Source organism: Heptranchias perlo, chromosome 3 (genome assembly GCF_035084215.1).
Source record: "Heptranchias perlo isolate sHepPer1 chromosome 3, sHepPer1.hap1, whole genome shotgun sequence".
In the NCBI taxonomy this organism is placed as follows: domain Eukaryota; kingdom Metazoa; phylum Chordata; class Chondrichthyes; order Hexanchiformes; family Hexanchidae; genus Heptranchias; species Heptranchias perlo.
The window spans coordinates 93,890,177-93,916,963 of NC_090327.1; the positions used below are offsets into that span (position 1 = coordinate 93,890,177).

The following is a 26,787-nucleotide window of genomic DNA, read 5'->3' on the forward strand; positions in this document are numbered from 1 at the left end:
ACAGGCCAAGGTTCAAACCTGGGACCTTGCTGGTCTGTATGGTTCAGCAACAAACCATGCAGTACAAGTACCCATCTTGCCCATTGTGGGGTCTAGATTTTAGTGTAAGGATTTAACAGTCTCAACACATCTTTTCCATTCAGAATTCCACTTTTTTCTTTTACTGCACAGTATTCAGCAGCTCGCAGAACCCCTGTAAACTGCAGACAATGTCCAGTGCACAGAAAACCATTGCTTAGGAAAAATTCATGGGATCTATGAGTTTCCCCCAACATTTAGCCAGAGAAAGCGCCCAAAGCTCCCCCCTCACCGAAGAGGCACAGCAACTCGCTATGTAGCTGTTAGTAGCTTGTCATATCCTTTGCTTTCCAATTGTATTGGTCAATGTCACAAAACCTTGGACCATTGATAACCTTCTTTGTCAAGAGGCCAGCTTTTAGCTGTTGTGGGCAGGATGCTGGCCCTGAGATAGCAGATCATGGCCAAGAGAGAGCAGTCGACGGCTTCTGTACTGTGAGCAATCTGTCCAGGCATTTAGCCACACTCAAGGAGAATACCGGTGACCACAAAACCTGGGACTGGGTCTGTGTGACTGTCGACATGGTGAACTTGATAGCAGATAATGTAGCCAATGATTTCCTTGCCTCAGCAGCTGAAGTCATAAACAAACTGAAACTAGAGCCTGCTTGTCACTCATCCACTAAATAGGGTCCTGTTAATATAACTACAAAGAGAAGGAAAGTTGCAAAAGCAGAAATCCTTTAAAACGATACTTGAAAACTCTTCGGAGCAATCAAGAACTGCAGCAAAGGTCATGATGCAACATGTCATGAGGCCAGAAAGATTATTAGGGAGATGAAGCAAGATTATTAGATTATGTCCATCTATCAAGGCAAACAATTGTACAAAATGTTCTCAAATTGTTTTTCTGTTGGCTAAAGTCTGCCAATAATCATGGTCAAATGTTTCTTCTCCTCTGACGCTCCCCAATGGCCCCATGAGGGCATTCTCGGGAACTGGAGAAAACATTTTTGAATTAGACCCAGCAGGCCATAGTAAGGATCCATCTGCACGAAGGTTGGTTAAACAGGTGAAGTGTGCCGCACAGAACGAAGGTCTTAATGAACCGCTTCAGTGGGAGGATGTGGTCTCTGCACTGCACTGTGTGGCTACCAGCGTAGATTGATAGTCATGCCCAGTTCTTGAAAGCTGTTCTAGGTGGGGGGGCGGGGGTGGTGCAGGCAACACCAATGATCTTGGAAAATGGTGCCAAGAACCACTAACTCACCTTGAAACTGCCCTTCAGAGGCTGGCAATAGGATTCTGTTTAAGCATGCATACCCTCAGTGTTCCAGAGCACAGTTCTGATGTCCATCCATAAGGAAGTTTCCAGTAAACCTGAAAACTGCCGAGAAATCCCACTTATATTAGTGCCTCTAAAGGCAGTTTTTCGCTATCACGCACATCATGTGATCTGGAAAACAGTGGAGCAATCAGAAAGGAACGGGCAGCTTTTTGCTCTCTTGAGGAATGTGTAGGACAGGTTGTGGCTGTACATTAAATCGCAGAACATCGTGCGGCTCAGGAAAATCACACTTACATTGCTTTCACCGATATTTGTAAAGCTTTTCACCTAGCATCTCACACAGCCCTCACATTGAAGCTGGAAACTTTGGGAGTACTGGGATGTGTTCTCCACCTCCAAGATTTATGTTAGAGTCCACGAGAGATTCAATGAACCTATTGCTCTTAAAAGAGGAGTGACACAAGGTTGTCATCCTATTCGGCGACTTCATCAATGATGTGGCAGATGGCATCACATGGGGCAGCCTCAGAGCATCTCTTCCAGGCTTATCTAAAAATATTGCGACACTCCTTTTCACAGCCTTCTCAACTTGTCCTGCCACCTTCAAAGACTTGTGTACATACACTCTCAGGTCTCTCTGTTCCTACACCCCCCTTTAAAATTGTACCAATTAGTTTATATTGCCTCTCCTCATTCTTCCTACCAAAATGAATTACTTCATACTTTTCTGTGCTAAATTTCATCTGCCATGTGACTGTCTATTTCACCAGTCTATCTATGTCCTCCTGAAGTCTGTTACTATCCTCCTAACTGTTTACTACATTTCCGAGTTTCGCGTCATCTGCAAACTTTGAAATTATGCCCTGTATACCCAAGTCCAGGTCATTAATATGTATCAAAAAGAGCAGTGGTCCTAATACTGACCCTGGGGATACCACTGCACACTTCCCTCCAGTCTGAAAAACAACCGTTCACCACTACTCTCTGCTTTCTGTCCCTTGGCCAGTTTTGTATCCATGCAGCAACTGCCCCTTTAATCCGATGGGCTTCAATTTTGCTAACAAGTCTATTATGTGGTACTTTATCAGATGCCTTTTGAAAGTCCACATACACAACATCAACTACCCTACCCTCATCAACCCTCTCTGTTACTTCATCAAAGAACTCAATCAAGTTAATCAAACACGATTTGCCTTTAACAAACCCATGCATGCTTTCATTTATTAACTCATATTTTTCCAAGTGCCAATTAATTTTATCCCGGATTAATGTCTCAAAAAGTTTCTCCACCACCAATGTTAGGCTGACCAGCCTGTAATTGTCGGGTTTATCCTTCTCCCCTTTTTTGAAAGGAGATGTAACATTTGCAATCCTCCAGGCCTTTGGCACCATCCCCATATCCAAGGAGGATTGGAAGATTATGGCCACAGCCTCCGCTACCTGCACCCTTACTTCCCTCAGCAACCTAGGATGCATCCTATCTGGAAAGGGTGACTTTTCTACTTTGAGCGCTGCCAAATTTTTTATTACCTCCTCTTTATCTATTTTTGTTCTATCCAATTTCTCTACTACTTCCTCCTTTACTGTTACATTGGCAGCCTCCTGTTCTTTAGTGAAGACAGGTGCAAAGTATTCACTTAGTACCTCAGCCATGCCTTCTGCGTCCACAAGAAGATCTCCTTTTTGGTCTCTTATCGGCCACACCCTTCCTTTGGTTACCCTTTTACATATTTATGAAAGACTTTTGGGTTGCCTTTTATGTTACCTGCTAATCTATTCTCATACACTCTCTTTAGCCCGCTTATTTCCTTTTTCAGTTCTCCCCTGTACTTTTTGTATTCAGCTTGGTTTTCTACTGAATTATGAGCCCGACATTTATCATAAGCCTCCTTTTTCTGTTTCATTTTAATCTCTATATCTTTAGTCATCCAGGGAACTCTAGCTTTGGATGCCCTTCCTTTCCCCCTTGTGGGAATGTGTCTAGTCTACCCGAACTATCTCCTCTTTGAAGGCCTCCCATTGCTCATTTACTGTTTTATCTGCCAATCTTTGATTCCAATCCACCTGGGCCAGATCCCTTTTCAACTCACTGAAATTAGCTCTCCTTGAGTATTTTCACATTTGATTTTTCCTTGCCCTTCTCCATAACTACTCTAAACCTAATGATATTGTAATCATTATCTCCCAAATGTTCTCCCCCTGTAACATGCTCTATTTCATTCCCCAGAACTAGATTCAGCACTGCTTCCTTCCTCATTGGGCTGGAAACATATTGATCAACAACGTTCTCTTGTACATATTTCATGAATTCCTCCCCCTCTTTGCCCTTTACACTGTTACTATCCCAGTCTATATTTCGATAATGGAAGTCCCCCATTATCACTACTCTAAAGTTCTTGCATCTTTCTGCAATTTGCCTGCAAATTTTCTCCTCTATCTCCTTCCCACTATTTGGCAGCCTTATAGTAAACACCCAGCAGCGTAATAGCTCCTCTATTGTTCCTTAATTCTAACCAAATAGATTCTGTCTTTGAACCCTCAACTACATCATCCCTTTCCAGTGCTATAATAGTATCAATACTGTCACCACCCCCTTCCTTTTTTTTCTTCCCTATCTTTCCTGTATACATTTAGCCAGGAATATTAAGTGTCCATTCCTCCCTTGTCTGAGCCAGGTCTCCATTATTGCCACTATATCATAGTCCCATGTGGCTACTTGCGCCTACAACTCACCAACCTTATTTACCATGCTCCGTGCATTTACGCACATGCACTCTAAACCAATCTTAGTCTACCTCGCATTTCCCCCCTGTCTGATCCCTCCTATTTCAGTGCCCAGGTAAAAGACATCACCGAGCTAGAGCTCTCTGGATGACTGACGATATAGAGATTAAAATGAAACAGAAAAAGGAGGCTTATGACAACTGTCGGGTTTATAATTCAGAAGAGACCCAAGCTGAATACAAAAAGTACAGGGGAGAACTGAAAAAGGAAATAAGAGGGACAAAGAAAGTATATGAGAATAGATTAACATTTATCCTAACGCTGTTTGTTTTTCCCAGTCCTCTGTGCACTTTGTATCTCCTCTCTAATGCTTCATCCTGGTGCCCCTCACCCAGCCAAATTAGTTTAAACCCTCCCCCAATGCACTGGCAACCTCCCTGCGAGGACATTGGTCCCAGCTCTGTTGAGGTGCAACCCGTCCATCTTGAACAGATCCCTCCTGCCCCAGAACTGGTCCCAATGCCCCAGGAATCTGAAGCCCTCCCTCCTGCACCATTTCTCCAGCCACAAGTTACCCTGTCTTATCTTACTGCTCCTATACTCACTAGCATGTGGCACTGAGAGTAATCCAGAGATTACTACCTTTGAGGTCCTACTCTTTAACATCCCCCCTGGCTCCTGAAACTCTGACTGCAGGGCCTCAACCCTTTTCCCACCTATGTCATTGGTTCCAACATGGACCATGACTTCTGGCTGTTCCCCTTCCCCCCACAAAATGTTCTGCACCTGTTTAGTGATGGCCTTTACCCTGGCTCCAGGGAGGCAACACACCATGTGGGACTCACGTCAGCGGTTGTTGAAACACCTGTCTATCCCCCTATCGCATCCCCTATGACCACTGCATTACTACACTTTGCTGTGCCCCCTGTGCAGTCATTCGCCCCACAGTGTCATGGATGTTCTCTAGACTGCACTCCACCGAGGTGTTGTCATCCTCACCGGTATTCAGTGCTGAATACCAGTTTGAGAGTGCCAGACTCCCGGAGGTTTCCTGCACTGCCTGCCTCTTCCTACCTCGCTAGATGGCCACCCACTTACTATCCTCCTGAACTCTCTGTAGCTGTGGGGTGACACATAAAGCGTCCTGGAGTTCCCACATTGCACAGGAATTGCAGGCAATAATGTCAGCAGAAGAGATACAGAAACCCTGGAAAGATGACGTTTTGTAGACAAGTGGGAGAACCTCTTCAGAAATTCACCCCCCTAGTACCACCATCTTGAACAATGGGCTCACCAGTAGGATATGATGGTGGTGCCCCTAAATGCAGTATAATGGCCTTCCTATGGCTGAAGAGGGGACCTTATAATGTTTGATATTCAAGGGTCACCTATGCCGACTGTTAATTCATATCAGTACTTGGGGGTCTTGATGGATGCAACTTCTGCTTGTACATAGTCCTCTGGGATTGCACCGAGACTGAGTAGAGGGTGCTTTTGTCTTTCTCATCTTTCTTCAACAACAGCAAAACCTCAATACATGTTTGTGGCCTAGATCATGCATGTCCAAACAGTTCTCCTTCACAGTTCAGAACTCTCAGGCAACAGGAGGTAATTGTGCTTGGATTGCAAACTGTAATCTTTTTTGCTGTCAAGTTCTGCAAAACCAAGGATAGGAGCTACCAGATGGTCTAAGCACCTCACTGTTGGACCACAGTGTCTTGGCCATTGCTTACATTGTTGGTCTGCTGAGCAGGGATATGTTTCAGGAGATAACACGCCACTCTTTAGAATTATCCATATCTTAATGGTGTACATGGCTCATGTGCAAGGTCTAGGACCAAGCTATGAAGTGGATTTTTGTTAAAAAAATAGGAGCAGCTGCAGGGAGGGAAAGCTCCCGCCTACCTTGATCTGTCACTGAGTACTCTAGAGGGGAGTCTGCCTCACAGCAGGCACTTCATTTTGCTAAAGCTCCTCACATGAGGACCTGGATTAAGGAATTGGTGAAAATATTTCTAGTAAATGGCATTGGACTTGGCATGAAGTAAGCTGGCTTTTATAGGTCCTTCCACCACACTGAAAGCAAGTGTCCATTATATAACCATTGAGGAAACTCTGAAACTTGGGATGACATTTGTTGGAAGGCATTACCTGGAAGGCTGAGTAATGAAAAGAAAGATCTTGCATTTGCATTTATGTTGTGCACTTCACAACATCAGGATGTCCCATACACTTCACAGTCAATGAAGTATTTTTGAAGTGTAGTCACTGTTCTAATATAGGGAAACGGGACAGCCAATTCGCACTCAATAAAGTCCCACAAACAGCAATGAGATAAATTACCAGATAATCGGTTTTAGTGATGTAGGTTATGGAAGAAATATTGGCCAATATACTGGGAGAACTCCCTTGCTCTTCTTTGAATAGTGCCATGGGAGTTTAAGAACAGATGATCATATATCCAAGGATGAGTGCCTACTATTATTGGATTATAGAGGCAAGTAACTGCTGTTGAAACTCTGCACCTCCAACTGATCAACCATTGTTCAATATATTGTGTATATCCATACTGTGGTTAGGAGGTTGGTGGCAATATAGTCACAGATCCTAGGATGAGTTGTGCTGCTCACCACGCTGCTTACGAGAAGCTCTTGATAATTGCTGTGAGGGCTAAAACCCACATTTGTCATTTATCTGATGACCAATCAGTGACTATTCACCTTGGCAGGAAATAAATGGGTTTTTTTTGGGGTCCAAGATGACATAGCCCACAGTGGAAGCTCAGAGCCAAGTTAATCCTCCAGTGATAGACTTGGTAATCAGACACCTCAACCAGCCGGGTCCATAGTACTCCAGAGCACTCTTAATAATTGTCCAGGCAGCTTGGTTTACTGGTGAAATATGGAAACTTAGATGTCTCACTGGGGGCCAGGATTCTTCCCATTCCTTTCTAGATAGCCTTGCAAACCAATACAAGCAGCAGGAAGCTTATCAGCTCTTTACTGGCAAGCTCTGCAGTTTTAGCTGGTTAACTCCAGCAGTACCCCTGTGTACTCTTGGGGGTTCCTAAGCCTTTGGGCCTGTATGAGGTGGCCCTATGGGGAGAGAGTTGGTACTCTATTGCGGCAAGCAGAAATCCAACAGGTGACTGTAAATTTCTTAGTAGGTTGATTTGGAAACTCCTGAACATAGTGATGGATTTCACAGCATGTCAGATACCCAACTGACTAAAAGCAAGAGTTGTTCTCTCTGACTGCCCACACTTCCTCTTTTTGTCAACATGGTGTGACAGGCTGACTCATGGATTTCTCTGTAGTCACTGTTTCTGCTGTTCTCTAATCACCAAACAGGAAATATGAGAGAGGACTGGTGCTTTCAACTTTCTCTGCTCCTATGGCAATTTGTGTGTGTTTCTCCAACTCCAGTCATTAATTATTTCTGTGCTTTCTCACTTTATCTGGTCTGTTGCAGCCTATTTTACACCACTTAGATGTTATACCAAAACTACATTTTGTTCCTTTTTTAGGATTCATTTCCCCAATTTAAATGTCATGTAAATAGCTTTTGGCAAATAAAAAGTTGTTAATTAACCTAAAGAGACATATACATAGAACTTCCGCAAAACTGTTCAGGGTGGAAGAAATGTGGTGAAACGGGACTTCCACTTGCCACTTTGGCCTCCCCAGGACCCCATCCCAAATCACAGGTTCGGGCTCATTTGAATAATTGGAGAGGGTGCCTCACGCCTGGAAAGGTACAACAGAGGCACCTACCTCACTGTGTTGTTGGAAATGCAAGAGTGATATGCAGCCACTCTGAGGGGGGAGCCCTAGGTTCTTAAAGAATAGAATTATTGAATCATAGAAATTTATGGCACAGAAGGAGGCCATTCGGCCCATCGTGTGTGTGCTGGCCGAAAAAGAGCAATCTAGCCTAATCCCACTTTCCAGCTCTTGGACCATAGCCTTGTAGGTTACGGCGCTTCAAGTGCATGTCCAAGCACTTTTTAAATGCGATGAGGGTTTCTGCCTCTACCTCTACCACCCTTTCAGGCATTGAGTTCCAGACCCCCACCATCCTCTGGGTGAAAAAATTTCTTCTCAGCTCCCCTATATTCCTTCTACCAATCACTTTAAATCTATGCCCCCTGCTGACCTCTCTGCTAAGGGAAATAGGTCCTTCCTGTCCACTCTATCTAGGCCCCTCATAATTTCATACACCTCAATTAAATCTCCCCTCAGCCTCCTCTGGTCCAAAGAAAACAACCCCAGTCTACTCAATCTTTCCTCATAGCTAAAATTCTCCAGTCCTGGCAACATCCTTGTAAATCTCCCCTGTACCCTCTCTAGTGCAATCACATCTTTCCTGTAATGTGGTGACCAGAACTGTACGCAGTACTCTTAACTGTGGCCTAACTATTGTTTTATACAGTTCTAGCATTACCTCCCTGCTCTTATATTCTATGCCTCGGCTAATAAAGGAAAGTATCCCGTATGCCTTCTTAACCACCTTATCTACCTGTCCTGCCACATTCAGGGATCTGTGGACATGCACTCCAAGGTCCCTCTGTTCCTCTACAATTCTCAGCATCCTCCCATTTATTGTGTATTCCCTTGCTTTGTTTGCCCTCCCCAAATGCATTATCTCACACTTCTCCGGAATGAATTCCATTTGCTACTTTTCTGCTCACCTGATATCTTGATATCTTCCTGCAGTCTGCAGCTTTGTTCTTCATTATCAACCACACGGCCAACTTATCAGACTGAAAAGGAAATATTAAAAAATTCTCTCAGACCTCGTAGGGACTGGAAGGACAGCATGTTGTCTGGGATAGATTACGTTTAATGAATCACATCTCTGGACCTTTTATAGGCCCACAGCATAACCCATGCCTGCTCTCAGCACACGTGGGAACTCCTGGGCAGAAAAAGGTCGAGCTGGATGGAACACGTGAGGCATCCCAGGAATGTCCCCAGACACCCTCCCCCCACATGGCTGGGAGCAGATGTGCTTCCCCCGGATCAAAATTTTCAGGGTAAGTTAAATGGGACGGAAACCTGGCGGAGCCAGATTCTGCCCCAAATTGAGATACCCCTGCCACAACTCTGCCTGAGTTCTACACATCGCTGGGGGCCAAAATTTCTAGCCTATGGTCTTCGTTGGAAAATCCTGACCTGCAGCTTTGCTTTAAACTTCCTGTGGTGAATAAAGGTGAAAATATTATTTTCTACAGTGTGTTTTGTAGCTGCCCCACAAGTTGCAGTTTTAAAAAAAATATATAAAAACAAGACAATTACAAATCGTATTTTCCACAAAACTACAATAGGTGCCACGTCAAGAAAAGAAAGTGACCTGTGTTTACAGGGATATAATTGGAAAATTCTTCACCTTTACTATTTCTGTAAGGAAAAATATGTTCTGCTGAAGGTTAACCCTATTGCGATATCACAGTCATTCTTCTTTTTAGCTGGGCAAACAGAAAATAACAACGAAAGTAATTTGTTGAACTAAGCAATTGTAGACCAGATCCCAAATGCAGGTTTCTCTCTATCTTTGATACACCATCTGAAAGAATAACCTTGTCCTCATACTTCATTTTACAGGCCTACAACCACCTGACAAGGTTATTCTAAATTATTGATATTCATCACATCAGTTGCAGGGAAGAACAAGCAAACAAACCGCTGTTAATCTGATCCAGGTGTTACTATTGTACAGCAAAGTGATTTCAATACTCCAGTCTAGGTCACGGTTGTGTGTTACACCCTTCCAGGTGTTGCTATGATACAGTCTCCAGATATACAAGATGTTATTGTAGACTCCACCATAAAGCTAACTGTCTTATAATTGACATATAAGCTACTGAATAAACAGAGATAAGAAAATTCCAATTTCTAAGTAACATCGGTGCGCTTCCCTCCCCACCTTTAATTCTTTAATTTTGTTCTGTGCTTTTCTGTTGTAGCTCAATCTTTGTGATCTGTTACCACTCTTCCACAATGCAGCTCTTCTAATTCAAAAGTATCATACTTACTCTAACTAAACTTCATGTATCAGGTTTTTGGGTGAATGAAAAGTTAATTTAGCTTAATTAAGAAAATGCAGACCGTTTAACTGCACCTGTGCAATATATCCAAATACTTCACTGTGTCACAACAATCATATTGCATTACTTGCACATGGTACCTTTATTACAAGACTGACATGGGATATTTTCAGCTGTTCTCCCTCCTCATTAATCAACACAATACATCATCAATTCACAAGGACATCAGTTTGTCAATATTTGGTCAATTAATTTTCTTTGGACTTTCAGCAAAAAGGACTAGGTTGAAAATGTCAGCTCAGAAGAAAGAGTTTATCTTATCAGTTTGGATTGAGTTTCAAATGTTAAGTTCTCACTCACTTCACGAACTTGGTGCCATACCTTAACTGGGGCTATAGACATTGAATCTTCCCATAGGCAGCACCTAAAACAATCACTAGGGCTATTTGCCTACACCTCCTTACTATTAATATCCTAGGCTTTTTAAATGGTGTGCTTGAAAGAGATGTGTTTAATTCAATACTGTTGCAACAAAATTTGTGACAATGAACTCCTACTTTTGTGGGTCCCTTACAGACTGAGATGGGAGAATTTATAATGGGGAATAAGGATATGGCAGAGAAATTAAACAAATACTTTGTGTCTGTCTTCACAGAAGAAGACACAAAAAACCTCCCAGAAATATTAGAGAACCAAGGGTCTGGCGAGAATGAGGAACTGAAAGAATTTAGTATTAGTAAAAAAATAGTACTCGAGAAATTAATGGGACTGAAAGTCGATAAATCCCAAGGACCTGATGATCTACATCCCAGGGTTTTGAAAGAGGTGGCTATAGTGGATGCATTGGTTGTCATCTTCCAAAATTCTATAGGTTCTGGAATGGTTCCTGCAGATTGGAGGGTAGCAAATGTAGCCCCACTATTTAAGAAAGGAGGGAGAGAGAAAGCAGGGAACTACAGACATGTTAGCCTGACATCAGTAGTAGGGAAAGGGCTAGAATCTATTATAAAGGATGTGATAACAGGACACCTAGAAAATAATAATAGGATTTGGTAGAGTCAACATGGATTTATGAAAGAGAAATCATGTTTGACAAACCTATTGGAGTTCTTTGAGGATGTAACTAGTACAATAGATAAGGGTGAACCAGTGGAAGTGGTGTATTTGGATTTTCAGAAGGCTTTCGATAAGGTCCCACACATGTTGGTGAACAAAGTTATAGCACATGGAATTGGGGGTAATACACTGGCATGGATTGCGAATTGGTTAACAGACAGAAAACAGAGAGTAGGAATAAACGGGTCTTTTTCAGGTTGGCAGACTGTGACTAGTGGGGTACTGCAGGGATCGGTGCTTGGGCCCCAGCTATTCACAATCTATATCAATGATTTGGATGAGGGGACCAAATGTAATATTTCCAAGTTTGCTGATGACACAAAACTAGGTGGGTTGTGAAGAGGATGCAAAGGGGTTATAGACAGGCTAAGTGAGTGGGTAAGAACATGGCAGATGGAATATAATGTGGAAAAATGTGAAGTTATCCACTTTGGTCGGAAAAACAGAAATGCAGGGTATTTTTTAAATAGTAAGAGATTGGGAAATGTTGATGTTCAAAGGGACCTAGGAGTCCTTGTACATGAGTCACTGAAAGCTAACATGCAGGTGCAGCAAGCAACTAGGAAGGCAAATGGTATGATGACCTTTTGTTACAAGAGGATTTGAGTACAGGAGTAAAGATGTCTTACTGCAATAATATATGGCCTTGGTGAGACCGCACCTGGAGTAGTGTGTACAGTTTTGGTCTCCTTGCCTAAGAAAGGATATAGTTGCCATAGAGGGAGTGCAACGAAGGTTCACCAGACTGATTCCTGGGATGACGGGATTGTCGTATGAGGAGAGATTGAGTAGACTAGGCCTGTATTCTCTAGAGTTTTGAAGAATGAGAGGTAATCTCATTGAAACATACAAAATTCTTATAGGGCTTGACAGGGTAGATGCAGGGAGGATGTTTCCCCTGGCTGTGGAGTGTAGAATCAGGGGTCACAGTCTCAGAATAAGGGGTAGGCCATTTAGGACTGAGATGCACCTGGTTATTCTTCGAGCTGGCGCAGACACGATGGGCCAAATGGCCCCCTTCTGTGTTGTATCTTTTCTATGGTTCTATGGTTCTATATGGAGAAATTTCTTCACTCAGAAGGTGGTGAATCTTTGGAATTCTCTACCCCAGAGGGCTGTGGAGGCTCAGTCACTGAGTACATTCAAAACAGAGATCGATAGATTTCTGGATATTAAAGGCATCAAGGGATATGGGGATGGTGCAGGAAAATAGTGTTGAGGTAGAAGATCAGCCATGATCTTGTTGAATGGTGGAGCAGGCTCGAGAGGCCGGATGGCCTACTCCTGCTCCTATTTTTTATGATGTGGAGATGCCGGTGATGGACTGGGGTTGACAATTGTAAACAATTTTACAACACCAAGTTATAGTCCAGCAATTTTATTTTAAATTCACAAGCTTTCGGAGGCTTCCTCCTTCCTCAGGTGAATGTTGTGGAAATGAAATCCTTGAAATGAAATCACATTTATAAATCACAGAACAATGCTTGGTGATTACAGACAGTCTTTTCAACTGCCCGTTGCCAAGGCAATCAGTGTGCAGACAGACAGGTGTTACCTACAAGGTCTCCGAATATACAAATCACCAAAAAAAAAACACAGAGATAGAGAGGTAGAAACATAGAAAAGACAGCAACTGACCCGTTATATTAAAAACAGATAACATTTGTTCGCTGGTGGGGTAACGTGTAGCGTGACATGAACCCAAGATCCCGGTTGAGGCCGTCCTCATGGGTGCGGAACTTGGCTATCAATTTCTGCTCGACGATTTTGCGTTGTCGTGTGTCTCGAAGGCCGCCTTGGAGTATGCTTACCCGAAGGTCGGTGGCTGAATGTCCTTGACTGCTGAAGTGTTCCCCGACTGGGAGGGAACCCTCCTGTTTGGTGATTGTTGCGCGGTGTCCGTTCATCCGTTGTCGCAGCGTCTGCATGGTCTCGCCAATGTACCATGCTCTGGGGCATCCTTTCCTGCAACGTATGAGGTAGACAACGTTGGCCGAGTCACAGGAGTATGAACGATGCACCTGGTGGGTGGTGTCCTCTTGTGTGATGGTAGTATCTGTGTCGATGATCTGGCATGTCTTGCAGAGGTTACCGTGGCAGGGTTGTGTGGTGTCGTGGACGCTGTTCTCCTGAAAGCTGGGTAATTTGCTGCGAACGATGGTCTGTTTGAGGTTGGGTGGCTGTTTAAAGGCGAGTAGTGGAGGTGTGGGGATGGCCATAGCGAGGTGTTCGTCGTCATTGATGACATGTTGAAGGCTGTGGAGAACATGGCGTAGTTTCTCCGCTCCGGGGAAGTACTGGACGACAAAGGGTACTCTGTTGGTTGCGTGCCGTGTTAGTCTCCTGAGGAGGTCTATGCGATTTTTCGCTTTGGCCTGTCGGAACTGTCGATCGATGAGTCGAGCGTCATATCCCGTTCTTACTAGAGCGTCTTTCAGCGTCTGTAGGTGTCCATCGCGTTCCTCCTCGTCTGAGCAGACCCTGTGTATTCGCAGGGCCTGTCCATAGGGGATGGCCTCTTTGACGTGGTTAGGGTGGAAGCTGGAAAAGTGGCGCATCGTGAGGTTGTCCGTGGGCTTGCGGTAGAGTGAGGTGCTGAGGTGCCCGTCTTTGATGGAGATTCGTGTGTCCAAGAAAGAAACTGATTCTGAGGAGTAGTCCATGGTGAGCTTGATGGTGGGATGGATCTTGTTGATGTTATCGTGTAGTCTCTTTAGTGATTCCTCGCCGTGGGTCCATAGAAAGAAAATGTCGTCGATGTATCTGGTGTATAGTGTTGGTTGGAGGTCCTGTGCAGTGAAGAAGTCCTGCTCGAACTTGTGCATGAAAATGTTGGCCTATTGGGGTGCAAATTTGGTCCCCATGGCTGTTCCGTGTGTTTGGGTAAAGAACTGGTTATCGAAGGTGAAGACATTGTGATCCAGGATGAAGCGGATGAGTTGTAGGATGGCGTCTGGAGATTGGCTGTTGTTGGTGTTGAGTATTGATGCTGTCGCAGCGATGCCGTCATCGTGGGGGATACTGGTGTAGAGTGCCGAGACGTCCATCGTGGTGAGAAGTGTTCCTGGTTCAACTGGTCCGTGGGTACTGAGTTTTTGTAGGAAGTCTGTAGTGTCGCGACAGAAGCTATGGGTTCCCTGTACGATGGGTTTCAGGATGCCCTCGATGTATCCAGAGAGGTTCTCACACAGGGTTCCGTTGCCTGATACGATAGGACGTCCGGGTGTGTTGGCTTTGTGTATCTAATGTTCTAATGTTTTTCCACACAGCCTGTGTGTGTTTAAACAACCCCTTAATAGGCTTCAATCCAAATGTTCCTGATTACAGATTGGTCAGATTAGGCAAGTCTGCATGGGCTGAAACAGTCTTCTTATAGTCCCTATCACTTTATATGAGAATGTAGCTAGGTGTTGCATTTGGAGAAAAATATTGTACAGACTTAATGGACCAAATGGCCTATTTCTTGCAACATTCAATGCTTCTATGTTGTTATAGAATCATAGAAGTTTACAACATGGAAACAGGCCCTTCGGCCCAACATGTCCATGTCGCCCAGTTTATACCACTAAGCTAGTCCCAATTGCCTGCACTTGGCCCATATCCCTCGATACCCATCTTACCCATGTAACTGTCCAAATGCTTTTTAAAAGACAAAATTGTACCCGCCTCTACTACTGCCTCTGGCAGCTCGTTCCAGACACTCACCACCCTTTGAGTGAAAAAATTGCCCCTCTGGACCCTTTTGTATCTCTCCCCTCTCACCTTAAATCTATGCCCCCTCGTTATAGACTCCCCTACCTTTGGGAAAAGATTTTGACTGTCGACCTTATCTATGCCCCTCATTATTTTATAGACTTCTATAAGATCACCCCGAAACCTCCTACTCACCAGGGAAAAAAGTCTCAGCCTATCCAACCTCTCCCTATAAGTCAAACCATCAAGTCCCGGTAGCATCCTAGTAAATCTTTTCTGCACTCTTTCTAGTTTAATAATATCCTTTCTATAATAGGTGACCAGAACTGGACACAGTATTCCAAGTGTGGCCTAACTAATGTCTTGTACAACTTCAACAAGACATCCCAACTCCTGTATTCAATGTTCTGACCAATGAAACCAAGCATGCTGAATGCCTTCTTCACCACCCTATCCACCTGTGACTCCACTTTCAAGGAGCTATGAACCTGTACTCCTAGATCTCTTTGTTCTATAACTCTCCCCAACGCCCTACCATTAACGGAGTAGGTCCTGGCCCGATTTGATCTACCAAAATGCATCACCTCACATTTATCTAAATTAAACTCCATCTGCCATTCATCGGCCCACTGGCCCAATTTATCAAGATCCCGTCGCAATCCTAGATAACCTTCTTCACTGTCCACAATGCCACCAATCTTGGTGTCATCTGCAAACTTACTAACCATGCCTCCTAAATTCTCATCCAAATCATTAATATAAATAACAAATAACAGCAGATCCAGCACCGATCCCTGAGGCACACCGCTGGTCACAGGCCTCCAGTTTGAAAAACAACCCTCTACAACCACCCTCTGTCTTCTGCCGTCAATCCAATTTTGTATCCAATTGGCTACCTCACCTTGGATCCCGTGAGATTTAACCTTATGTAACAACCTACCATGCGGTACCTTGTCAAAGGCTTTGCTAAAGTCCATGTAGACCACGTCTACTGCACAGCCCTCATCTATCTTCTTGGTTACCCCTTCAAAAAACTCAATCAAATTTGTGAGACATGATTTTCCTCTCACAAAACCATGCTGACTGTTCCTAATTAGTCCCTGCCTCTCCAAATGCTGTAGCTCCTGTCTCTCAGAATACCCTCTAACAACTTACCCACAACTTACAGATGTCAGGCTCACCGGTCTGTAGTTCCCAGGCTTTTCCCTGCCGCCCTTCTTAAACAAAGGCACAACATTTGCTACCCTCCAATCTTCAGGCACCTCACCTGTAGCTGTCGATGATTCAAATATCTCTGCTAGGGGACCCGCAATTTCCTCCCTAACCTCCCATAACGTCCTGGGATACATTTCATCAGGTCCCGGAGATTTATCTACCTTGATGCGCGTTAAGACTTCCAGCACCTCCCTCTCTGTAATATGTACACTCCTCAAGACATCACTGTTTATTTCCCCAAGTTCCCTAACATCCATGCCTTTCTCAACCGTAAATACCGATGCGAAATAGTCATTTAGGATCTCACCCATCTCTTGTGGTTCCGCACATAGATGACCTTGTTGATCCTTAAGTGGCCCTACTCTCTCCCTAGTTACTCTTTTGCCCTTTATGTATTTGTAGAAGCTCTTTGGATTCTCCTTTGCCTTATCTGCCAAAGCAATCTCATATCCCCTTTTTGCCCTCCTGATTTCTCTCTTAACTCTACTCCAGCAATCTCTATACTCTTCAAGGGATCCACTTGATCCCAGCTGCCTATGCATGTCATATGCCTCCTTCTTCTTTCTGACTAGGGCCTCAATCACCCGAGTCATCCAAGGTTCCCTACTTCTACCAGCCTTGCCCTTCACTTTATAAGGAATGTGCTTACCCTGAACCCTGGTTAACACACTTTTGAAGGCCTCCCACTTACCAGGCGTCCCTTTGCCTGCCAACAGACTCTCCCAATCAACTTCTGAAAGTTCCTGTCTAATACCATCAAAATTGGCCTTTCCCCAATTTAGAATTTTAACTTCTGGGCCAGACCTATCATTCTCCATAGCTATCCTAAAACTAATGGAATTATGATCACTGGTCCCAAAGTGATCCCTCACTAACACTTCTGTCACCTGCCCTTCCTTATTTCTCAAGAGGAGGTCAAGTTTTGCCCCCTCTCTAGTCGGGCCATCCACATACTGAATGAGAAATTCCTCCTGAATACACTCAACAAATTTCTCTCCATCCAAGCCCCTAATGCTATGGCTGTCCCAGTCAATGTTGGGAAAGTTAAAGTCCCCTACTATTACCACCCTATTTTTCTTGCAGCTGTCTGTAATCTCCTTACATATTTGCTCCTCAATTTCCCGTTGACTATTTGGGGGTCTGTAGTACAATCCTATGTTAGTCTTTTCTTGAAAGGCTTTAAACTTAGCATTGTTCTCTGTGTTTTACACACTTGTATGTATTCGTGCAGGGAAACCCAGTTGAATGGGTTTTGCTATACCCAAACCTGGCAGTCACACATGTCACTCCTAACATTCCTCTGATGTTGATAGTCTGTAATATGGAGAATGGTGAACTCTTTTGGAATTCTGAAAGCATCCAATATTTCACGAGTTTCCTTCATCATCACCGAGCAACAGTTCCAAAAAAAAGTTTAAACTCCTCCCTCAGCACAGAGAGTGGCCGACCTTGTCTTGGCATGACTCTGAATTGGAATCTGCCTGTGTCCCCTCTCGTCCTAGGGCTGTAGGTGTTGGGAGCAGATCTGTCGAAAAAAGTGATCGGCCTGAAAAGTTGACTTTTGTTTCTCTCTCCACTGATGCTGAATGTTTCCAGCAGTTTTTATTTCCGTACTGTACAAGAGTTCCGTTGTGCAACTCCCAACATCCCTCCAGACATAAACTTCCTAGAATTGGATCTTGGAAGGTAAACGTGGCAGATGTGCATGAGCTGCAACTCTCTCTCTCCATTTTGCCTGCAATGTGAGACACACTAAGTTGCATCTCCCCCCCCGAGCTGTCTGTCTGTGCCTATGTGTGTGTATCTGTGTGAAGGAGAGAGAGTTCCCTCGTTCCTCCGCTCCAGGCGGCGCTGTACTGAGCCGCTCCTCCGCGCCTGTCAATCAAACAGCTCTCGCGAGGCCGCTGCCGCTGCTGCCCCGGGTCTTTGCAGCGTCGGGCTGTGTACAAGCTGCGGGCTCCTTGCACTTTTAAAGTGGGTTTAAATGAGTCGCAGTTTGGGGTCCTTCACGCTATCTGGCATGAGGTTAAGTTGTGAGTATTAAAGCGAGTGACGTTTAAACATCGGGCCGGTGCTTTTGAACGAAGCATCTCTGCTTCTTCATGCTGGGGGTTTCGCACTCAAGGCTTGTTTTCCCAGAGCTGTAGTAGTGACATTTATATACAGATACCAACATTAATTATTTTAAAAAGTTACATTGTGTTCTGAGAGTATTATGAAGTAACGGAGCTGTGTGGTTAGGTGGGATTTGTTAGCTTTGTGCTTCTGTTGCTATCAACCAGCCAAAGGTTTGGATTTAAAAAAAAAATTGGTGCTACATTAAAAACGAAAGATTATTTTTCTTGCACTATTATAGACTCGTGAAAGGGTTTAACTCCATGCAGGTGAGTTTCCTGTCTTGACTTATTATGTGGAAGGTACGCAGCTGAGGTCAGGTATTTGCTTATGAGAAGAATTGTTGGGGTTGAAATTCCATAATTAACGGCCCTGTAATAAAAATTGTTTCAAAGCTGTAAGTTCCCACAGTTTTGTGAGTTGTTAAACACAGGGAATACAGACATTCTTTTGTTAAAAGATGAATTTTACTCCTTACCCCCCCCCCTTTTAATAATTCACCTGGGGGGTAGCTCACACCTCTTACCTCTTTAGTTACTGGCTGAGGAGCAGCATTAGCAGAGGCCCAGGATTAGGTAACCAACCCATAATCTTAAGTGGAATGGCATGTGTACCAGGGCTAAAATGGTCTTATAATCCCTACCAGTTTATACGAACATTAAGCTATGTTGCCAATGCCACCATTTTAAGTGTAGGTGGCCTGAAGGAATTGCAGCTGTGTGTTTCTGACCTGGTTTCTCAGGCAATGGTAAACCCCTTGAGGAATGCCTGTTGTGTCTCCTCTATACACAGCACATCCAAAACAAGTATGCACTTGGCATCTGCTATCTCCCACCTTTTCTTTTGAGGGTCTGAAATCCCTCTGTTGTTTCATTTCCCAGTCTGCACATTAATTATAGCTGACGGAGCAATGACTTGCTTCCAGGCCTCTGCCAGTGCCACTTTGAATTACTAGAAGCAGGTGCGTGAACAGCCGAAAGGCAATTATCTTGTGTTTTTTTGACATTTAAAGACCTTTTACCTGAGAGGAGATACTGTCGTTTGTTTCAGTGGAAAGACAGCTATAATTAAAACACAGATAAAGATTGGTATTAGTTTTTGGCTTTGATATAATGTTCTTTACATAAAAGAATATTTCATGGAGGACTTTACGGGGGAGAGATGGACATCAAGCAAGAAGTAAAGGAATAGGGGATAGTTTTTAGCAGGCTTTTGAAGGCAATGAGAGAGATAAAAGGGCAAGGTAGTTTTGGAAGAGAATCCCAGAGGACAGGGACATAATTAAAAGATTTGGCCCCTTATAGAGTGGTGTGAGGGGTAATCTGGAGTTAGAGGAACAGAAGGTGCTGCCTGACATGTATGGTTGGAGAAGAAAGCTCAATTCGGGTGAGCTGAGGCTATATTTGAGATTTGAAAACCAGGAAATTGATCTTGAAGTTGATTTTCTGGGCAACAGGGAGGCAGTGGACCTGAGGAAAGACACTGGATGTGCAGCAGAGAACTTGCTTGCAGAGTTCTGCATTTGATGTTTGTGAAGGATGGAGGTGGGAAGGCCGGCAAGGAAAACATTTGAAGAGTCAATCCCTGAGATAATGAAGATGTATCAGGGTTTCACTGGTAGAGGGGTGAGCTAGAGGCATAAGTGATTGGGATATGTGTGGAACGTGACTGTTGCAAGTTTAGGGTCTTCCCTTTTATTATATCTCGAGTGCATCGGTACTCCACTCTAGTAGGCAGTCGGAACGTCTTGTTTAGGGTGTGCATATATTGCTCAAAATCTAATTCTACAAATGGCATGACCCAGGGGTGTAAACAATAGTATCCCCTTGTGATCTGAACTGGATACTCGTTTCTTTTGCACTTGTGCTTCAATCTCTGAAGGCGGACCAAGAAAACTCTTTGGTAAGAGGAGGCCAGATACAAATCGTTAGCTGCTTTATTTCACAGTACATGAATATACAGAGAATGGTTATGATTGGATTCACTTAGTCCAATGAGTACAATTTGTATTCCTGTAATAAAACAAGATAATGAAGATGCTATAGTGCCCCACACGATGGGTTATCTCATGACTTTAAAAAAAACCTCCTAATTATTCTTCCACATGCTACTTCTGAGCCCGGCCAAAACTTACCCTCTGCGCTTCCTATTTAAAGAGCTGATGGTTCTTTCCTATTCATCCACTGCCTGGCTTTTTCACTACTTTTATGCTGTCTAAACTTTCCTGTCTGTTAATAAAAAAAAACTTTTTCTACTTAAATGTTTTTTTTTGTTCTGCAATCTCCAATGTTCATTGCCCGAACCCAGCCTTTAAAGACCAGTTTGTCAGATGGTCAGAAGGTCGGGTTTGGAAAATTAACCTGACCAGTCATAAATACAACCAGTCCAGTTTTTGACTCATTATTACACGTCAAACCAGAGAGGAGGCTGCCGAACAAGCATACATATTAGCAGCCCCCAGAGTCCAACTGTTCATTGACAAATGAACTCCATGACATTGGAAGAATGTAGTTTTTTTTTACAACTGTAATAATTTCAGCAGTAACCAATTCCAAACTTCTATGTGTAAAATCCAATGTGAGGAAACACCAGTGAACCTGAAAAGAGTGCTTGCAGTGAATCAGCTTCGCAGGCTGTATATGAAGGTGCCATTTGTGCACTGAATGTTGCAGTGATGTGCTTTTTTGACATTCCAGTTTTACTGAATAACCATGTAGCCCTGTCTTTGTAGACTGTGCCCGTGTATTGGCCTGTGACAAGTTTCTAACTTGCACATTAGCATGTCAGCTCAAGTTTTCTGTGCTCCTGGCAACCGTTGGAGTCAAGATCATCATGAGACATCTGTTCTCACTCAGTTATGTCAGACTGCAAACTGTTGTAGCACTTAATATTTAAATAAGTGTTCTTGGTAAATTTGTTGTGTTCCAGAATTAAACAGATTGCTGTCGAGAATTGTGTTTTAACTGTTGACAAAAATTTAAAATAATGCTTATTTTTAAAATGTGTCTAGCTTTTTAAATTCAAGATGTCTGCAACTTCAGCCCAGTTAGATTTTTATTTTATTTGTGATGTGGAACATTGGTTTGAAAAGCAAATAGATGAATCCAGGTGTTGGCAGCTGTGTTTGTTGAATGGCATCACAGTGATGCTATTTCTTTGCCTGCAGGCATGAAGTGTTTAAATGTGGCTGAGTTTTTCTGAAATTGGTGTTGATATTGTAGACTGGAATTCATATTAATTTAGTAAGAGATTGTAATTAAATGTTACTTGTCTGGATGTAACTTTAAAACTTTTCAGCTGATCACACAACTCATTGTCGGTTGTATTTATAATGATTAATATCGTCAAAGCTTGACTGAAACGCTTAGAAAAAAATATATGTTGTATTTATTTTTGAAAAGCTGTTCCTTGGCTACTGCACGGAGTTCATCTCCGAAGCAGGGAGGAAGTGGTCATCAGTGAATCATTCTGCAGGAGGGATTGGGGGAAAAGGCTTGGCCTACAGCAGTACTTGCAGAAACTTTGCCGAGCAAAAGAAACTGTTAATTTATTTTCACTCTGCATCAGAACATTCAGAAGACTAATTAACCCCTTGCCAAAGTATATTTATAGTTGATTGTTGTACTGCCTGGCTTCTTAATCTAGGTCCCTGTGCTGCTTTGTGCTTTTTAAATGTAGTTTGGTTAGCCTGTTCATACCTCTAGTCTGTGTGGTGGTATTCAATCTACTTACATGACTGCAAACATTCAGCGAGTCCGTGTAACTTCCAGTAGGCAACTTACTGTAATTGTGGTAATTGTTAGCCTCTGAAAGAGCAGATCAAGTAAAAATGTACAATGATCAGATCATGAAGTTTGCTTATGGAAATTGCTATGTAACATTTGGAAGGGAAAACTGTATTTTTAAAAACCAAACTGTAACTACTATATCAAATATATAACAATATATCAAATGTAAGGAATCTTACAACACCAGGTTATAGTCCAACTGTTTTATACTATAACCTGGTGTTGTAAGATTCCTTACATTTGTCAACCCCAGTCCATCACCGGCATCTCCACATCAGTACAATATATCAGGATCTGCATGACGTGGTGGATTAGACCAAAATCCTTCACCTTTAGGGAAAAAAAGTGGATTTGAATCCTGTCTACAATGACAGTACAAGCTCCTCTCTTTGACAGTAAGAGTGCATGTGTGTGTGTAAATAAAATGAATATGGAATGATCTCACAAAATTTAGGTTACATTAAAGTTTTACCTGAGATTGGAGTTAAGGCACATTGTTGGGGCAGAGTTAAAGCAGCTTTGATCTGACTTATACTGACACTAGGTGCCAAAAATGGTCTATCATTCTCCCCAACACCTCCCCTACACACACCCCCCCCCCCCTCAACAGTGACGACCTTTACCTTGAGGATTTAAGAAAAATAACTATTTTAAAAAATAGTAACCCCATTGTGCAACTGCTGTATGAAAGAGGGTTGTTTCCCAGTAAAATTCCCTTTTCTTTCATCATCTGAAATATTTAAATCCTTGCATTATAAACCGCACAGCAACAGACAAACATTTGTGTCACTAAACACATGCATTTGCTGTTCATTGAGGCAGATAACGGAGACCTTGATCACTCGGGCAGAAGCCAGATGGCTTCCATGTGTGGTTAAAAAATGGGAATGAAATAGGATGTGTATATAGATAATAAGGGAGGGTTTTGCAACAGCACACTCTCAGGGCTCTGGTAACATTATAAACTGCCTAAGTGTTGCTATGTTGGTTAATGGCATCGTCAGTGTGTGTGACAACCTTGGTGTAATCCCACTGTCAGGATCAAGAAGTTTTTATGCTTTAACAATCACTAAACAAATTGATATGAAAATTTTGTGCAATGCATTCATGTAACCATCTTCATTTCTTTACCAAGTTGTCATCCTTCGAAACATTCATGTCGTCTTATTTGTGCAAAATCCTTCCTGCTAGCATTTTCACAACATTGACGTGTCAGAAGAAAGAGAGTCATGGCAACACCCCCTGTGCCTGCTGCAGGGATGCCTGGAGCATTTTCTGGACCCCAGGGCCAGGCTGGACGCGAAGTTAATACAGCTTCCCTCTGTCGCATCGGCCAAGAGACTGTGCAAGACATCGTCTCGAGAACGATGGAGATCTTCCAGCTTCTAAGGAACATGCAGGTCAGTGACTGCCTTTTATTTGTGTTGCAGCATTGATCTGATACTGCAGGTGCTGTGAATGGAACCAGAGACCTGAAACACTACAGAAAGCTTGGAGTGTCCATTATAACACGATTAAGTAGTAAACAGTATGACCTTACAGATTCATGTATCTATGTTGAAACTGTCATCAAATTAGGTAAATACAAAGAATCTTACAACACCAGGTTATAGTCCAACAATTTTATTTGAAAAAATAAAATTTCTTTTTCAATTTTTTTTCATTTTTTTCAAATAAAATTGTTGGACGATAACCTGGTGTTGTAAGATTCTTTACATTTGTCAACCCCAGTCCATCACCGGCATCTCCACATCATAGGTAAATACAAGAATAGAAATCTCATGTGCCCTTTGTTTCAAAAGGCTATTACTCCCAAATTGGTTTTATTACTGTTGAAGCACAAATTCTGTAATAAAATCACCTTCCAAACCCAATAAGAAGCTTTGGCATGAGTAAATGGCATGGGATTGTGGGACTAAAATCGTTCCAGAAATAACAGAGGATCTCAACAGTGTCTCAGTTTTTAGTGGTGAATTGAAGGAGCAAGCTCCCGCGTTTGCACATGTGCAGTAAAATGCGAAAATCGTAAACTTGCTCCTAGTGGCGAACTGACAGCTTGGAATTAAAGGGACATCACATGCTGCAATCAGAGAAATCATGGAAAAAGTGCAAAACTTGCTTATTTGCCCAGCTGGAAAGTAACTAATTACACCACAAAACAGGTACACTTAAAAATACTAGATCTAAACTAAATTTTAAAAGTTAGCCTTAATGACTACCAAACAACCAAAAATTAACTTTTAATAATGTGGAGACTCATATTACTCATTTTAATAGTTTTTGGTCATTAAAAAAAAAAATTTTTAAATTATTTTTCCCTTCTGACTCTTCAATTTAATTCAATTATTTCTTTGTTTTTTTATTTAAAAAAAACAAAATTTTTTATTTACAATGACATCCAGAATACTAACTTTAAATGAATGAAGTCTGCTGGCTGGCTTGAGTAGTGCAGCCTGAATCTGTGGGCATGACTTCTCTTCCTGACAGATTTTGTGGGCATGTATTCTCCTCACAGACGTTTCCAGACGCTCAGCAACTCACGCTGGGTTGATGGCACATGTTTTGTTTAAAGTTTGAATTCAAGCAATTTGACGCCACAGACCCGGCAGCAAGTATTTTCGTTAATTAAATTTGCAGGAGCTGCAGTGAGCATTGCCTCGCTGCTCTGTGCGATTTCTGGCCCTGTATATTCTGTGATATGTTAAGGTTCAAGCGGAGTACACTATACTGATGTGAAATAATTTTCAAAAGCTGTGTAGAACGTGCATGTTTAAAATTGTACAGTAGAGTGACAGACATGGAATGTGTTTGGAATGATTGAATAACAGGTCTGTTTGCCTGATCATCAAACAATCTAGGTAACCTATAGGCATCTATTAACTAAATGGCACATTTGTATTGCAGTGACAGTTCCATAGTGCGCCTTGGTTTCTGCTGCTCCTTGAATACACTCAGTTTAAATTGCAGGGTGGATTACAGAGCAATGCGGACAATACTGAAGCAATGATGCTCGTACAAACTTACAACCATAAGTTAGACTGTGAAAATATAGATTTTTAAAGACTTTGTAATTAGAATAAATACAATGTGCGTGATTTCATGTTCATATTGTAACTAGCAATTAAGGGGATCTGAAGAGGTTTTAAAAGGTTATGAAAGCAAAAGATTGTTTTCACTTGTTGACAAATCTGTAACTATGAGCATAGACTTGGGATTATCACTCGAAGAATAAAAGGAGAAATTAGAAGACATCTTTTCACACAGGGTTATTTGTACACAGAATAATTTTGAGGTAGAAGCCATAACCACTTAAAAAGGAACTGGATAAATATTTGAAAAAGAAGAATCTAAAAGGATTAGATAGCTTCAGCTGAAGAACTAGCATCAGCATAATGGCCTCCTTCTGTGCTGTAAATTCCATAATTCAATAGTGTAATTCAAATGATTTGTAAAAAATGTGTGGATAAACATCTAGATCAAAATCAGGCATGTTGTTTACCATGTCTCTGTGATCCACAGTTTCTAGCTTTGATTCACTGCAAAGTATTATATCTAAACAATTACAGTATTGTGGATATTCTGACACGTGGATTGTTCACTTGTTAGTGATCTATGCAGTTACTTTTTTAAAAAAAAACTGCCTTCATTGATGGTATATCCTTTAAATGTAGACAGATCTAACTTAGAGATTTTATTAAAATGGCAACAGCAATGGAGGAGGACAGAATTTTGGGCTTTATGATGGAACTAACTATGTATTAAAGTGGCCATTCTGATTTGACACCATCAATACCACTTACTTTCACAGTTAGTTGATCTGACATAAGTGATTTTAACTCCCTCTAGTGTCTGTTTCCCAGTTTGCAAGTAAGGAAGTAATCAAACCTATGTGCCAGTGTCTCTGGATTTACTAGCTGTGTATTCTTTTAGACGCCTTCAGTTGTCAAATGCTTCCAAATGGAACGCCCGAGCATTTAAGACCAAAAATCCCCTTCTGGCCTGAGATTTGTTCTGTTCTCGGTGAAACTCGTTTGCATTTTTCTAAAAATGAAAAGTCCCCTTGCTCTGTAAAGTGCTGTTGTCAACTCATAAAACTGTTTGATTCCATTATTCAGAAGTTAACAGCCTTTTTTTTATCCTCTTGCAGTTAATGTTTTCATTGACTGTCAATCACTTGCTAATTAATTACAGACTGTGGTATTGCTGAAACCAAAACTGGAAAGTTAATAAATCAAATGTTGTCTGGGCTTGTCTGCTTTCCTGGTCCTTGGGTGCAGAATTGCTGCAACAGCAGATCCTGCTTTTGCCTTGTGTTTGGTGTTTGAGATGCTGCACAATGGCTGCAAGGGAACTTTCAATTTTCAGATACCTGGATTCAAACTGCAATCTAAAATTAACACTTGCATTTTTCTCATTATTTGCTTATGTGCTTTGATTAAAAAGAAACCATACATTTTAGTCACTTCCCCCCCCCCCCCCCCCCCCCCGGATGAATTTTATGCACGCAAGTTAAAGGGCTGAGTATTAGTACAGTATGTATTAATCGAAATATTGTGCTCCCTTTACTTTTAACTCCACCTTAGATGAACATCCTCTACTGCCCCCCATATCTCCATGTCACCAACTAGTTACCAGACAGTTTTGTGACAGTGAAGGGCACTTTTTACGAATTTGTACCCCTAGCACAGAGTTTTGACCACAGATACTGCATATTGGGAATTTGGGCACTGCGCTCAGTGAGCCCTGCAGGATTTTATGCTCATTAATTTTAATTATGTGAGAAT

At 42.4% G+C, this 26,787-nt stretch overlaps 1 protein-coding gene across 1 annotated transcript in view; it reads left to right on the forward strand.

The window, feature by feature from the left end:
- Positions 1 to 18,026: 18,026 nt before the first annotated feature.
- The window catches only part of LOC137317559 (mediator of RNA polymerase II transcription subunit 30-like), a 50,320-nt gene continuing 41,559 nt past the window's right edge, over positions 18,027 to 26,787 (forward strand). Inside the window, exons 1-2 of the mRNA XM_067980815.1 lie at positions 18,027 to 18,133; positions 23,195 to 23,403. Of these exons, the coding sequence (XP_067836916.1) occupies positions 23,233 to 23,403 (171 nt within the window). The 5' untranslated portion in view covers positions 18,027 to 18,133; positions 23,195 to 23,232. The remainder of the gene's footprint in view (positions 18,134 to 23,194; positions 23,404 to 26,787) is intronic.